This window comes from Somniosus microcephalus, chromosome 11, assembly GCF_052327205.1.
Source record: "Somniosus microcephalus isolate GS21.2 chromosome 11, FLI_Smic_1.0, whole genome shotgun sequence".
NCBI classification, from domain to species: domain Eukaryota; kingdom Metazoa; phylum Chordata; class Chondrichthyes; order Squaliformes; family Somniosidae; genus Somniosus; species Somniosus microcephalus.
This window is the reverse complement of record NC_140997.1, coordinates 199,727,101-199,743,367: the sequence shown is the minus strand read 5'-3', so window position 1 is coordinate 199,743,367 and position 16,267 is coordinate 199,727,101. Positions and strand designations below refer to the sequence as shown.

The 16,267-nt window shown below is 44.6% G+C and overlaps 1 protein-coding gene across 2 annotated transcripts in view; it reads right to left on the bottom strand.

Annotated features, from left to right (window-relative positions):
• The window catches only part of LOC147111116 (caspase recruitment domain-containing protein 19-like), a 43,998-nt gene that overhangs the window by 18,137 nt on the left and 9,594 nt on the right, over positions 1–16,267 (bottom strand). For both annotated transcript variants that reach the window (XM_086001677.1, XM_086001676.1), the window contains exons 2-3: positions 6,278–6,414; positions 507–660 (exon numbers count right to left, since the gene is read on the bottom strand). In XM_086001677.1, coding sequence (XP_085857803.1) covers positions 507–660; positions 6,278–6,414 — 291 coding nt within the window. The remainder of the gene's footprint in view (positions 1–506; positions 661–6,277; positions 6,415–16,267) is intronic.

Sequence of the window (16,267 nt, the reverse complement as noted above, 5' to 3'; positions counted from 1 at the left end):
ATTATTTGGCAAATCTGCTTTTTGTTTTGGGGAGGGAAGTAACCAGATGTGCATCACTTTCATCATAACAAAGTCACACGTAAGTGAAATGATAATGAGGTAGATTTTCTTCTTCATCACCTGGATCATACACTCTTTATAGAGCCCGCCCAATTTTCATTCCATTGAAATCAACCAAACCCAATGCTGTGCCCAACCAATGTCCACACATCCCCACTTGCAGATCACTGGATAGTGATTATGACTAAATGCAGAGCTCCAACTGTATTCAGGTTAAGAATATTACTGAAGTATAGCACAACAGCATTAAGTCACCAGAAAATGACTGTGGTTAGCACATTCTTGTTTATATCAAAATAAACTCTGATGTGGTCCATGGTGTTTCTGTGTTATACAGATAATATTGTCTTGTACAATTAACTTGTATTAACTGTTGGAGCTTTCATAAAATGCAATATTACAGGTGAAAAGAGCCACTTAATATTTTCATTAAGTTGAAAACTTACTGGCCAGATATTTGCTTGGCAGGTTGCTGTATATCTGTGCATCATTTATCTCCAAAGCATTGTAAAATTCCTTACAGGCTCTGTTGTTCTTGTTCTGCAGATGAAGGAGGAGCTCAGATATTCTAGCACACACTGGAGTGTTTACATTCCTGAACTGTTGGAAGAAAATGCAAGGTTCAGTATCAGTATCACCAGATGTGCAACACATCAGGACACGTACTAATTTACCTTCATTTGGTGACTGGACCATTTATCTTAATGATACCAGCCTTGGCTTAATGGGTAGCACTCTCACCTTGAGTCAGAAGGTTCAAAACCAACTCCAGCGACTCGAGCACAAAATCTAGGCTGACACTCCAGCGCTGAGGGTGCGCTGCGCTGTTGGAGATGCCGTCTTTCGGATGCGGCATTAAACAGAGACCCCATCTTCCCTCTCAGCTGGACGTAAAAGATCCCAATGCACTATTCAAAGAAAAGCAGGGCAGTTCTCCCTGGTATCCTGGCCAATATTTAGCCCTGAACCCACACCTAAAAAACAGATTAGCTGGTCATCGCCATATTGCTGTTTGTGGGACCTTGCTGTGCGCAAATTGGCTGCCATGTATCCTACAGTGACAGCACTTCAAAAGTACTTAATTTGCTGCAAAGCAGTTTGGTCGTGAAAGGTGCTATATAAATGCAAGTCTTTCTTTTTAATTTTCAGCTGTGTCCTGATATTTAATTTGGCAAAATGAAAGTTAAGGTTTGTTCACATTCTTGTGACTCCATCATTGATGTATGCAGTGGCGTCTGTAAGAGAAGCTGTGGTTCACCTGCCACTATCCAGTTAATTTCTCGATCAATATTTTGCTGAGGGATTTTCAGAAACCTTGCTGACCTTAAACAAAAGCCCTAATAAACAAGATAATCAATGAAGAACTTCACAATAGAAGGAGGCGTGGAGATCAAAAGGTGTTAAAGCAAAAGCAACTGCTCACTGTTAGAGTTTAAAGTACCTTTTTATTTATGCTGAAAAATGAACATAGCTCTAATCAGGCAGTTGTCACCAGTTAATGTATATTTTGGGAGACTACCTTAACTGAAGAATACTGAAAAGATGTTATTTGTACTGATAAGAAACTCTAACCTTAACTGGAATAATTCATGGTCAAATTGTCTGAAATAATGCTTTAATCTTGATAAGCAAGCTTCTTACAAATGAAGGTTATGCCTTTGTGTTCAGCAGTCAAGAGCAGGAAGAGTCAGGCAGTTTTAATTCGGAAACTCAAGGACGAGAAAGAAAAAGATGTCTGTACACAATAGTATTACAGGAAACTTTGTGCTATCCGGCACCGACGGGACCGAGCTGTTGCTGTCCCATCAAAACTGCTGGACAAACCAGCGCTAATGTTGAAACATACGGAGATTTTGAGCTCCATATCTGGCAACAAACCCTGTTGCTTAGCAACAGCTTATAAACAGTCGGCCGTACCTTGCAAGCGTCTCTGTAGCTTAGCAACAGCTTCAGCGAGACCTTGCAGAGCCTGACTGGTGAAAAAAAAGCAACGAAAAGAAAAAAGAAACTAACGAAACGGCTCCTGATTTTTGCCGGTGGCTCGAGCATTCCGGACAGTTAACCTCCGGATTTACCAAAGTTTCCTGTAGATTGTGTTCAAAACTGAGTTCACAGAGTAGCTGAACATTTGTGATAAATTTTAAAAAAGTATAAGCCTGTAACAAAGGTTAACATTAGAAGAGCACTAACAGAAGATATTTAAATTGCACCAAAATATATGGACATTGTTAAATATTTTTCATTATGAAATTCAACTTCTAGTACCTATGGTGACTCATTTCCGATCAAAACCTAGATTGCAGAAGTCTAGACTCAAAATTAATTCATATTTGGGAGAAAAGAGCTGAAAATTTAGCCTCAGACAATTCATTTCATAGCTGGGGTGTATTATGATTTATCCAGTTATTCTGTGCTACCTGATTGTGGAAACACTGTTTTACTAGTACAGTACTCTATCATTTTCATCATATTAGCAAACAATAGGTTGTCATATGATTCTCATTTGAAATTTGCCCTAATCCTAAGGGAGTTCAGGTTGTTAGCACTGATTGAAAAGGACCTAGACAAGCAATTATAGTGGAGTGACAAGTAGACATCTCATGAATATTTTCTCAAAGCAGATGACAAAGAACATCTAAGAAAGCACCCGAAGAATATGATTAATACAATATAGTTAGTAAGGGCTGATTGGACTGTGGAGCTGTATGCTCGAGTATGTCTCCTTTTGTGTTCTTCACACAATGACTTACCAATCAGAGGGAGAGTGATCCTGGGCCACATGTCCTCTAGTTGCCAGCAGTAGACCTAGGAATGATAAGTGGCATGGCAGGTCCAATAGCAAAGAGGGGATAGGTTGCATGAAGGAGGAAACACTGAGGGAAGTATGGAGGCTGTGCAATAAGTTAGAGAAGAGATTGTACAATTTCTTTTCCTGCCTTTTCCTCATTACGTTCACGAACTGGTTACATTTTCCCTTCTTTCCCAACCCGCTCCCCAACAACTGAATATCTGTCAACACTCACTGTAGCAGCGCACAAAGAATGGCCACTTGGACAAGGTACCGGATTCCCCCAATTCAAAACTTTTGTTCTGTGCAGATAAATATTAACGTTACACATTTCAAAAAAAAAATACAGGTACATGAAAAAGTGGTCCCCAAATAGATTCTCAACAGAGTGAAGGAACAGAGAGATCTAGGGATGCAGATAAATAAATCTTTAAAAGTGTGCAGATTGAAAAGACTGTAAAAGAAGGAAATGGGATTCTCGGTCTTATACATGGCACTGAATAGAAAAGCAAAAAAAGGCTGTTGAATTTTCACAGGACATTAGGCCACAGTTGGGAGTACTGCATGCAGTTCTGGGTACCCTACTATAGGAAGGATGTTAAACCCATAGGAAGGTTACAGCAAAGATTTCTTAGAATGATACTGGGAATGAGGAGTTAAGAAGCCTTAAAAAATTGTGGCTTTTCTCACTGGAACACAGAAGGTTAAGAAATAAATCAAATGGAAGTTTTCTAAATTATGAAAGAATTTGAGAGGGTAAATAGCGATTCTAAAAAGCAAAATATAGCAAAAACAGAAAATGCTGTAAACATTCAGCAGGTCAGACACCGTGGCCGCGTTTTCGCCAGCCGTGGCGAGTCCGGTGCGGCTGGAGCAGACAGCGGCTTCAAACTCCGCACCCGTCTCCATCCCGCTTCCTCCAAGTGATTTTGACCTGATTGGGCTGGTTAAGCCCGCCCTGCGAGGTTCCCAGCCAATTAAAAGAAAGTGGGTCTGATGACGTCATTTGATGACGCGTCATCAGCTGGTTTCCTCAAAGGAGCCATGTCCACATTGATTTTGAGAGTTCTGCTGTCAGGGTTCTGAAGCACTGCAAACACTGACAAGCACTGCACAAAGGTGCAGGGCTGCACCCAGGCTCTCCCATGACTCCCTCCATATGCTTATGGAGTGAGTCACAGCACGCAGGGAGGTTCTCTTCCCTTCCCATGGGCAGAAGAGACCGCCCCAGGAGATCAGCCTGGTTGCACATTGCACAGGAGGACACAAGCAGCGATGTCGTCAGGAGGACCAGGCTGCAGTAGCGCAAACCTTTCAATGATCTCAGTAGATCACGAAACATTATTGCCAAGCCACACTCAACCCCATCCTCCTGTACCACTCATCACATCCCCATCATTCTGCCTTCCCTACCCTACTCCTGCACATCCTTACTCACACCAGCTTACCTTGCACCTCCACCCATCCCTCTCTATTTACATTATCACTTCCCCATCTCACTAGCCACCCCTCACACTCACCCTCATCCTAGTCCAATCATACCAACTAACAACACACAACTTGGGTGGTTTAGCCAATGTTTATGTGAGGTTTCTGGTAGTGTGCTGTCAAACATTGAAATCTTTATTTTGAACACTTTGCCTTCTTGGACAGATTTGCGTCCACCTTTGGAAGTGGTTTTGTGAGTTGCAGTGAATGGTGAAACATAACGGTACCCCCCGCAGTGGTGATGAGTGTGAAAGGAATGGCTTGGACATTGTAGGGATGCTGTATAATGTTGGTGTGGGGTGGTGCCAACCTGGTGCATCATGTGGCAGCCAGGGTGTACAGCGTCAAGTGAAGAAAATGTGGCTATGGTGAGGCCATCACTGGTGTCCCGGGCAGCAATGTGCACGGATGATAATGCCATGTGTCCAGTGCAGCATCAGTTGATTGCGGAGAAGGTTGGTGTGGATGTTGGTGCTGCTGGTGTTGGGGCTGATCGTGTTGGGATTCTGAGGACCAAAGTGAGATTTTTTCAAGGGCTCCGATGCTGACGGAATAGATGGCAGGTGAGGTTGCGCTGATAGAAGTAATCTGTCAATGTTGAGATAGGTTGTTCCAAGGAGATGACAGTGGATAGAGAGAATACTTCAAACACTTCAAAAGTGCATAAAGCTCAAAAGTGGGTTCCAAATCATTAATGCTCCAGCTTCTGACGTTGGAAAGTGACCAGCTGTAAAATGGTAGCTTTTGCAGCTTTTATCTGTTCAAAGAAATGGAGAGTTGTTCAGAATCCGACATACTTACCTGGCATGATCCCCGAGCGACAGGAATCGCGTGGAAAACTTGGGAAAATGCTTTGTACCTGGTAAAATGGTGATTAAATGGCTTTAAACACTCTCTTAACTAGCACAATTGTATGACCTGCCGCTTAGTGCCGTGTCTACAAAGCGCAGGCAGAACCGGCACTAGGGAAACTCACAAGGAGGCGGGTTCAGAGCGGGATACCGTCCCACTGTCAATCTTTTTGATTTTGACAGGGGACCTGCCTCCGAACCCGCCCTCTGAGTGCCGGCAAAATTCAGCCCTATATGTGGAGAGAACAGATAAGAGTTTACGCCCAAAACACTAACTTGTCTGTTCTACCCACAGATGCTGACTGATTTGCTGAGTGTTCCCAGAATATTTTATAAATAGTGAAAGATTGTCTTCAATGGTTGCTGAATCAGTATGGGGGGGGGGGGGGGTGGCACGGCACAGACTCAACGTTATCACTAGAAGAACAAAGGAGGACGTTGGAAGAATTTTTTCCACACAGGGTTATTAGAATACAGAATATTTCACCACAAGAGGCTAATGAGGCATGGACTAACAGCAATTAAAAGAGAATTAGATACATATTTGAAAAGCAAGAAAATAAAGGATCCAGCAAAAGGGCAGAGTAATGAATCTGATTAGACAGCTCCAGTTGAAGGGTGAGATGAAGTGTGAGCAACAGCACAAACACAACAGACCAAATGGCTGCCCTCTGTGCTGTAATCGCTATGATTACCGTCCTGTTTCAGTTCCCTCACACAATGCGCTATTCCCTGGTCTGTTCCTGTCCTGTTACAAAGTTGTTTGAAAGCAGCCAGAAGGAGGTGACAAAAACTGCTATGGGTTGATTCCCCTTCTGATTGTCCCTTCCTGCATCGTCTCCCTGCATCGTCACCCCTGACAATGTGAGAGTCACGGAGGGTTTAGGGATGCAAACTCTGCTACAAGCTTCTGCAGCAGATTGGCACAATGATGAGTTAGTTGTGCCACTGACCCACCACTGTACTTAAAAAAAAATAATTATTATTGAGTTCAAAATATACATTTACCAGTAAGATGACAAAAAGATTTAAAGGGTTATAAACTTGCATGTTATAGCACGTAGTAACTGTACATATGCACTTCTCCTACCATTTCAGCTTCTGTATTATTCAGAATTTGGGGATAGATTCTGTACAGATGAAGAACAATTCTGTCCACCAGTTTCTCGTTGAGTGTACCTTCATTTGTTAGAAATTGTGTGTCCTTTTCCAGCCGATTGCAGTAGTCTGTAAAATACCACAACATCAGCATACGTCTGCATGGTATCATTTAACAAATCAGAGTCACATTTAGCATGTTGTTGTTAAACGGTTCTTGCACTCCTGCTAAATCTAGATATTTGGTGGGAGGGCAGGGGAGGATGTTTAGTGTTATGCCTCCATATACTGCTGTGACCTGTGATAAACCACCACCGAAAACTTTAGCACTTTCATTGTTCACGTTTTCAGTACAGACAAACCCGCTTAATTGCAACCACTCCGAACAACCTCACAGATTGCAATAAAACTGGAGTTTCTATAACGCGAAAAGCAATTCCACTTCCACACAAGCCTAATAAACACTAGAGATGACTGGAAACAAGGTCAAACTGTTTTTTTAGCCAAGTTTTAGGCACATGGCCATGTTAACCTGTGTTGCTACTTTTAATGATTTGTGAATCTATACTCCTAGATCCCTTTGCTCTTCTACCCAATTTAGACTCATTTTTTTCCCAAGGAATATGTGTTTTTAGGCGCATTGACCAACAAACCTAATCAGATTACATAGGTACATTCAGTAACAACAATAGTCAGCTGTGGTCTGAAACTTGGCTCCACTTCCATGCAGGCATGCTCCCTTCAACCTTGACAAAGGCTACTACAGTCCCCACCCCTTACACCGTCCACGCTTATCACGGGCAGCTGCTTATGTTGGGCAAATGGCGCTAACCATCGCCATAGGAGTAAATGGCAAAGGTACTGCTGAAAATATATCAAGTGCGCTAACTATTTTGTGCCGTTCAATACTTACCGGTTTAAAAGCTCCGCTGATTTAAGGGAAAGCCAGGTCTTCCAGCAACTTCAATCAGTTGTTTGCATTGTTAACAATTACGGGAGGCAGTTGGAAAGTGAACACATGTAAAAAAAGTCACACAACATCAGGTTATAGTCCAACAGCTTTATTTGAAATCACAAGCTTTCGGAGCGCTGCTCCTTCTTCACCTGAAGAAGGAGCAGCGCTCCGAAAGCTTGTGATTTCAAATAAAGCTGTTGGACTATAACCTGGTGTTGTGTGACTTTTTACATTTGTCCACCCCAGTCCAACTCCGGCATCTCCACACGAAAGTGAACACATCAGGGAGCTTCAATCAGCTGTTTGCACTTTTAACTCCGGGCGTTATTTCATTGCTACAACCTATTATGGCTTTTCCGTCCACTGCACATAGCGGTCAAATCGCTCTAGCACCACTGTATGCAGCGGGGACTGTAATGGGTTGAGATGCCTTCTGAACCTTTTCAAAGGCTTTCAGAAGTTCTGCCGCTCTATCGTGACATTCCCCTTTAATTGATCCCATTCCTTTATATTTCAACGACACATTATTGTCGGGAGTGGAAAATTGTGTGCTTTCTGCATACGTCCAAATCTACACCAGAACCTATGCAGAGTTATAATAATGAGCTGATTTCAAAAAATTGATGCAAATAACACATTCCAATTTGTGTCAATGCAAATCCTATTTCTATTGGACAAATAGATAGAATTAGACTAAACGTTGAGCATTAACAGTGGAGAGCAATAGAATCAAGTCTGATTATGGCCTCAAAGTATATCGATAAAATACACTTTCTAGCAGGATTCCTTGGTAGTAATCAGCTGCGAGAACCCCAACATATTTTCCCCTCCATGACTCAGGTACATTGACTATTAATCTACAAACTGCAGTTGGCCAAAGACCAGAGATACTGAAATTGTTTTCTCAAAATGTTCCCAGCATTTCTAATGCTATTTTTCAATAGAGGATTGTTTTATTTTTTTAATGATCTCCCATTTTAATTCACCATCTGGCAAAAACCACTGTACAAAATTACATTTTTTAGGTTGTGTTTGAAAATAGTGCAAGAATATTGAAGACTTTCTGCACATTTGAATTGTAATGGTTTTGAATTGTAGCCTAAAGGTAGGATAAGTGGTGAAGCACACCACAGTGACTCCGGGACAAGTCCTATGAATTTCTATTTACAGGAAACTCTCGATTTACCGGCACCTAAATAACCGGAAAAATTCAGGAGTAGGTTCAGGTAAGTTTTACTTCATATTAGTGGCCGTTCCTGGATCTGTGGCCATGTAACCGGGGTTCCTGCACCTGTTGCTATGCAACAGAGACGCCTGGATCTGTGGCCGGGGTTCCTGCACCTGTTGCCATGCAACAGGGACGTCTGGATCTGTGGCCGTGTATGGGGCTCTCGTACCTTTTACTATACCTCATCTGTAATCCGGACTTTTTGATAAGCCGGCACCACGCCGGTCCCATCGGTGCCGGATAAAAGAGTTTCCCGTACTATATATAGCGTGGATTTCTGCCCAAATACCACAATTTCACATAAAATGTCTGAGAGGCAGAGAAAATGCAGCTTTATGAGTGGATCTTAGTGATAAGATTCGTGCCGCAACAAATTACTTGCCTTACCTTGAGATTGGAAAATGGACCGTGAAACTCTCCTGCTTTACTTTATTTTACTTAAGGCAGTGAATGGCGAAGGCCTATAGATCAGGAAGATTCCAGATTAAATCTGGCCTGTGCTAAATTAGTTGATTTCAGTGAGGATGGCAATAGGGGTGCGATCATTTACGTCAGAGTTTTGGGTTAGGGAGGAGAAGATTGGCCATGGATCCCACTCCTGATTGTTATCCAGTGACTTCTGCTGGAAATGCACGCAAGGACATGAGGTAAAGACAGGATTGGACTTAGCTTTTATATCCCCAAATTAAAATGGCCTGTCGACAATCACTGTAGCCATTTGTGCAGTGATTTCTCAACTTCTAAAGTTCTATACACTCCGTCCAAATACTGCTCTCCAATACCTGTATTCGTAAAATAACCTGGAACCATGTGCCCCAAGAAAATCTTGAACATTATATTAAAAATGGTGCATTCTGGTTCATTGTGCATTCTGGTTCATTGTAGTACACTTACACTTACACTACTTCATACTTGATCGATTTTTAATCTAATGAAACATATTGAGTCAACTTATACAAGGTTGATCACTACAGTACTTTTGATCAGACATTCGGGATTATAAAGGTAAAAGGTACTCCAATATGGATAGGGTTACAGCACACTACTAGCACAGTTAGACACACACACACAGCAGAGCCTGGTCCCCAATCGTCTTGGACCCCCTTGCCATTGGACCAAGACCTTGCTCTGTCAAGCCCATGTGGTAGCTGGTGTGCAACGGCCACCCCACGTTAAAAGAATTCACGCACAGGCATCTTCCACCCTTTAAAATGAAGTTCGGGACCTGGAATGTCAGGACCCTCATGGGCAACCCCAACAGTGACGGACCGGAATGCCGTACTGCTATCTTTGCCCGGGAGCTCAGACGTTTCGACATAGACATCGCCGCCCTAAGCGAGACCAAGCGGGCAGGGGAAGGCCAGCTCAAGGAGCAAGGCAGTGGCTACACTGTCTTCTGGAAAGGCAAACCTGAAGAAGAATGCTGCCTCCTTGGGGTAGGCTTCGCCATAAAAAATGAACTAGTTGGGCATCTCAAAGACTCCCCTAGCAGTATAAACGAGCGCCTCACGACTCTTCGGCTCACCCTAGCCCGGAACCAGTGCGCTACGGTCATCAGTGTGTACGCCCCAACACTGGAAGCCACAGATAATACCAAAGAGGAATTCTACTCCAGCCTCGAACAATCCCTGTCCCAAGTCCCAACGGGCGACAAGCTGATCCTCCTTGGTGACTTTAATGCCAGAGTTGGAAAGGACACAGACATTTGGGGAGGTGTGATCGGCAGAGAGGGGGTAGGGAAAGCCAACTCCAACGGTACCCTGCTCCTGGCGAAATGCTTAGAACACGGCCTTGTCATAACCAACACCTTGTTCCGTCAGAGAAACAAGTACAAGGCTTCATGGCAGCACCCTCGCTCCAAGCACTGGCCCCTAATCCGCTCTGTTATCTCCATCAATGTAGCCCCAAAACAGCGGCGGCAACATAAACAATGCCGCAGGAAAATCAACGCTGGAGCACTCAAAGACCCCACTAAGAAAGCCCTATTCAGCCTGCGTCTCACAACCAACCTGATGGCTCCCAGTAATTCAGAGACACAGAGTGTCCACAGCGCCTGGTCTGCACTCAAGGCCTCCATAATCAGCACCTGTGAAGAGACGCTCGGTCACTCAACCAGGAAACACCAAGGCTGGTTCGACGAGAACGACCAGGAGATCCAGGAACTAATAAGCTACAAGCGCAAGGCATTCCTGATCTGGAAACAGCAACAGAACTCAAGAGCAAGAAAGCAGCTCTACAGACGCCTGAAGGCCGAGGTCCAACAAAAAACTTGCGACTAAAGAACAGATGGTAGGTGGAGAAAGCGCAGGAGATCCAGCAGCTAGCCGACAACCACGACGTGCGTGGATTCTTTAGCGCAGTCAAGACCACCTACGGCCCAAGCACCCAAGGTCCTACCCCACTGTGGGCCAAGAACGGAGAGGTACTCATCAAGGACAGGGAGGCAGTTAGTGCCCGCTGGAAGGAGCACTTTGAAGATCTCCTTAACCGAGACTCTGTCTTTGATACGAGTGTCCTCAACTCCATCCCGCAACATGCTACCTGCTACCACCTCAGCACAACTCCAGCCCGGCATGAGGTTGAAAAGGCCACCTGACAACTGAAGAACAAGGCCTCAGGAGCAGATGGAATCCCGCCGAGGCGCTAAAGCATAGCGGAGAAGCACTACTGGCGCGAATTCATGAACTCATTTCACTTATCTGGAAGGAGGAGAGCATACCAGGGGATCTCAGAGACGCCATAATTGTGACCATCTTCAAGAAAGGTGACAAGTCCGATTTAGGTAATTACAGAGGAGTTTCCCTGCTGTCTGCCACAGGAAAAGTCATCGCAAAAATCCTACTCATTCACCCTCTCCCAGTGGCTGAAGAGCTCCTCCCAGAGTCGCAATGCGGATTCCACCCACTAAGGAGCACAATGGACATGATCTTCACCGCGCGTCAATTACAAGAGAAATGCAGGGAACAGCACCAACCGCTGTACATGGCCTTCTTTAACCTCACAAAGACCTTCGACACTGTCAACCATGAGGGATTATGGAGTGTCCTCCTCAAATTCAGCTGCCCTCAAAAGTTTGTCACCATCCTCCATCTGCTTCACGACAACATGCAAGCCGTGATCCTGACCAACGGTTCCACCACAGACCCATTCACGTACGGACCGGGGTCAAGCAAGGCTGTGTCATCGCACCAACGCTCGTCTTGATCTTCCTTGCTGCAATGCTCTATCTCACCCTCAGTAAGCTCCCTGCTGGAGTGGAGCTAATTTATAGAACAAACCGGAAACTGTTCAACCTCCGTCGCCTCCAGTCCAGATCCAAGGTCGTCCCTTCCTCTGTCGTCGAATTACATTATGCAGACGACGCTTGCATCTGTGCACACTCGGAGGTCGAACTCCAAACCATTGTCAACACCTTCACCGAAGCGTACGAGAGCATGGGCCTTACACTAAACATCCGTAAGACAAAAGGTCCTCTACCAACCTGCCCCCGCCACGCAGTACTGCTCCCCGATTATCAAAATCCACGACGAGGCCTTGGACAACGTGGACCACTTTCCATACCTCGGGAGCCTACCGTCAACAAGGGCAGACGTCGATGACGAAGTCCAACACCGCCTTCAGTGTGCCAGTGCAGCCTTCGGTCGCCTGATGAAGAGAGTGTTTGAAGACCAGGACCTCAAACCCGGCACCAAGCTCATGGTCTACAGAGCAGTAGTGATACCTGCCCTCCTGTATGTCTCAGAGACATGGACCATGTACAGCAGGCACCTCAATGCACTGGAGAGGTACCACCAACGCTGCCTCCTCAAGATCCTGCAAATCCATTGGCAGGATAGGCGCACCAACGTCAGTGTTCTTGCTCAGGCCAACATCCCCAGCATCGAAGCTTTGACCACGCTCAATCAGCTCCGATGGACGGGCCACATTGTCCGCATGCCCGATACGAGACTCCCAAAACAAGCGCTCTACTCGGAGCTCCGACACGGCAAGAGAGCCCCAGGTGGGCAGAGGAAACGCTTCAAGGACACCCTCAAAGCCTCCTTGGAAAAGAGCAACATCCTCACCGACACCTGGGAATCCCTGGCCCAAGACCACACAAAGTGGAGGAGAAGCATCCGGGAAGGCGCCGAACACCTCGAGTCTCTTCGCCAGGAGCAAGTGGAAGCCAAGTGCAAACAGCGGAAGGAGCGCACATCAACCCAAGCACCCCACCCATCCACCCCTTCAACCACCGTCTGCCCCACCTGTGACAGAGACTGTAGGTCCCACATTGGACTCATCAGTCACCTGAGAACTCATTTTCACTGTGCAAGCAAGTCATCCTCGGTTCCAAGGGACTGCCTAAGAGAAGAGCACAGTCACAATGAAATTAAATAGAACAGCTTAAACTTCATGCATCTCACTATTTAACTGCTGTAAATCCATTCAGATATCATTGGTGCTGGCCAGAAGTTCGCAGTTTAATTGTAAAATATATGCAGGGTGAAAGCTGTGTAGGGTGCATTTACAATAGCTCTCAATGCTCCAAAATAATTGTTGCCTGCTCTCATGATACTGGTGTTTCCTAGCTCTTTGCAATATCTACAGAATCATTTAGAAAAAAAACAAGAGTAATTTTTTGCCCAGCTGCCTTTGGTGGATAAGCAGGTGGCAGACAATGTGGATCACATGTGTTAGCCCACCCACCACAGCTCTAGTCACAAGATCTCAGCCAGGGTGTAGGGTGTGAGCCTCACTCTAGGCCGCATTACACTTCTGATTGAGGAAAGAGGAACAGGAAAAGAAAGAAACCGCAAGATTAGTTGGTGTGGCAACTCAGTCGCTGATTCTGCAAAGCGGTCTCTTAACATGTGGAGTTGGGCTTATCTCCGCAATGCTAGGTTAGACCACACTTGTACTGCATGCAGTTCTGGTCGCCATATTATAAAAAGGATATAGAGGCACTGGAGAGGGTGCAGAGAAGATTTACAAGGATGATACCAGAAATGCGAGGGTATACATATCAGGAAAGAATGGACAGGCTGGGTCTCTTTTCTCTTGAAAAAAGGCTGAGGGGTGACTTAATAGAGGTCTTTAAAATTATGAAAGGTTTTGATAGAGTGGATACAGAGAGAATGTTTCCACTAGAGGCCATCAATATAAGATAGTCACCAAGAAATCCAATAGGGAATTCAGAAGAAACTTCTTTACCCAAAGAGTGGTGAGAATGTGGAACTCGCTACCACAGGGAGTGGTTGAAGCGAATAGTATAGTTGCATTTAAGGGGAGGCTAGACAAGCATATGAGGGAGAAGGGAATAGAGGGTTACGCTGATAGATTTAGATGAGGAAAGTCGGGAGGAGGCTCGAGTGGAGCATTATCGCCGGGCATGGACTGGTTGGGCCGAATGGCCTGTTTCTGTGCCGTATATCCTATGTATGTAATCCTATGTACAATGCAGTCTGCTCCTCTGACACTCTCATTACCTCTCTCCATTTCTGTTTCTCTCCTACTGCCCTCTCCATTCCCCCTTTCTCTACCACCCCCTCCATCCTTTTTCCTCAGTCTCCCCCCACTCCCACTGCCTTGTTTTCATTGGAAATGTTAGGAGCTAGATATTCATGATAAAAGTTTTGCAAACTGCAGATGTATTTAAACAAATTGAGCTTTGCTTATATTCTTTAGTGCGGGTTGTATCAAAATGTTACATTTTTAAATCAAAATGAGGTAGCATTACTTCAAATGAGTGAGATTTTACAAGTTTGTTCACTTTCTCACCATGTTTTCTTTACCTTTTTAATAATTTCTCCCCTCTCATATTTAAGTTCTCCACAAAGCTTCCATTTCAGCTTCCCAACTCTGGTTGGATATATTCAGGGAGGTTTCATCATATGACCTTCCACCTCCAACTGACCTCAGGCTCCCACCATTGGTCACCTGACACATCCATCCTTGTGGCACATCGCCTTCCCAGGCCAAATGGAAAATGAACAGACTCTGTTACCCGATTGGCTGATTCTTGACTGTCAGTCAAACAGCCTTTTTCCCCCCCATCTCTGATTGATTTTTTTATGTCCTGATGATTTTTTTTTGCCTGGATTGCTCGCAACTGTTTACGGGAAATTCATTTTTTAATTCCTGGAGACTCCAGGACAATCCTGGAGGGTTGGCAAGCCTACATCCGCTATCAGCTTCCCACAGCAACCACAGCACAGGCCTCCCTCCCTCCCAAACCTCAACAAACATCAACACATGGGGCATCCCAGTAGGCAGACTGGCCAGACGGCCCTCCACAGTTGTCCCACACTATCCCCACCCTGCTCCTGTTCCAGCTGTGGCAGAGGATGCAATACTCTGCCCCAGTAAGTGGAGGTCGCCAAAGGTCAAGTTTGTTACTTTCCCAAATCTAACCGAAACAAGAGCTTTTGTTGTTGAACGTTAAATAATGTCTGAGAAAACACTGCAATGAGGTGTCACAGGACTGCTAGTCCCAGCAACATTTGGCTCAGTTGTCAAGCCCAGATACAAGTTCAGCACCTGGAAAATGATGAGCTCCTTTAAGCAAAGCATTTTCACTTAAACAAGTGTTGCTGTACAATGAACACAGACTCCACAACATGTCCCGCACAAAAAAATATGCACAAACTCTGCCGGGCTGCTCTGCTGTTGAGGCAAGGTACCAGAGGGTGCCTGGTACTCATTAAACTGTACCCGACCAATGAGTCAACCAACCGCTTTCAGGGAAGGAGGGGAAAGGAGAAAACTTGCAAAAAAAGGAGGGGGAAAATAAGTGTAAGAAAATGTAATGGCCCAGAATTTACTGGGAAAATAACAGTAAGTTTCATATGCACACCTTTATTAATCTGTAAGTAACCCAGCAATTTGTGGCAAGAAAGAGATACGCTGTGAGTTGCGAATCGCCACACATTAGTCTCGCAAAAACAGGAGCTTGCCATCAACCTCCCCAGAAGTGTCAAACAATTGCATTTGCTCTGTTAAAACGAATTAAACTCGCCACAAAAAGTTAGGACTGGCACTTAACAACTTAACGACCCTTTTAATGGCGAGATTAATGTGCCACACAACCTCTTCAGCCCAGAAACAGAACAGTGGAGTCTCATTCCTACAGGTAGTAAATTGTTCCTAAAGGTTTTTTAAATGTTTAATTTTTACTTATTTTCCTATCTCTTTTTTCCTCATTCTTAATACAATCTTTCTTTCCCCATCTTGATTTCTCTTTCTGTATCTAATTTGACTAATTCACCCTATTTCCTTCTCTGTTGCTCCTGTTTCTTTCTCAATCCTTCACTCTCATTGGTTAGGGAGATAGACTGTTAGTCCTGGCATTCACCAAGGTTCCTGATGCCCTGTTAACCTCGCACATTATCAGCTCGCACTTCCAGCAATTAGCAGTGCCATTTTTTTCCGAGCTGAATGATGAGATAAAAATTCCAACGGGGAACACCGCAAAATTCCCTGCTCCAGCAAATTCTGAGTCAGTATGTCTCTTTCATGGCCTATTTAAACTGTTATTCTCAATTCAGACTGCTTCCTGTTTCCATACGCAATCCAATTTTCAAAGCACTGGATAACCAGTTCAAATTCTTCCTGAATGGGTTCAAACCAATTTCTGTTAGACTCCATTGATTGAGGGTCTGTTCCTAATTTGTGGAAACAGTAGATGCCGTGAAAACATAATTACACTCCTTACCAGTGTTTCCATACTGATTTGTGAACGTAATGCTTTCCAGATTACCTTAGCAAACATAATTGAAACTACGGAATAGCTGGAAGTTTAAAGGAATGCATTTTATATAGGA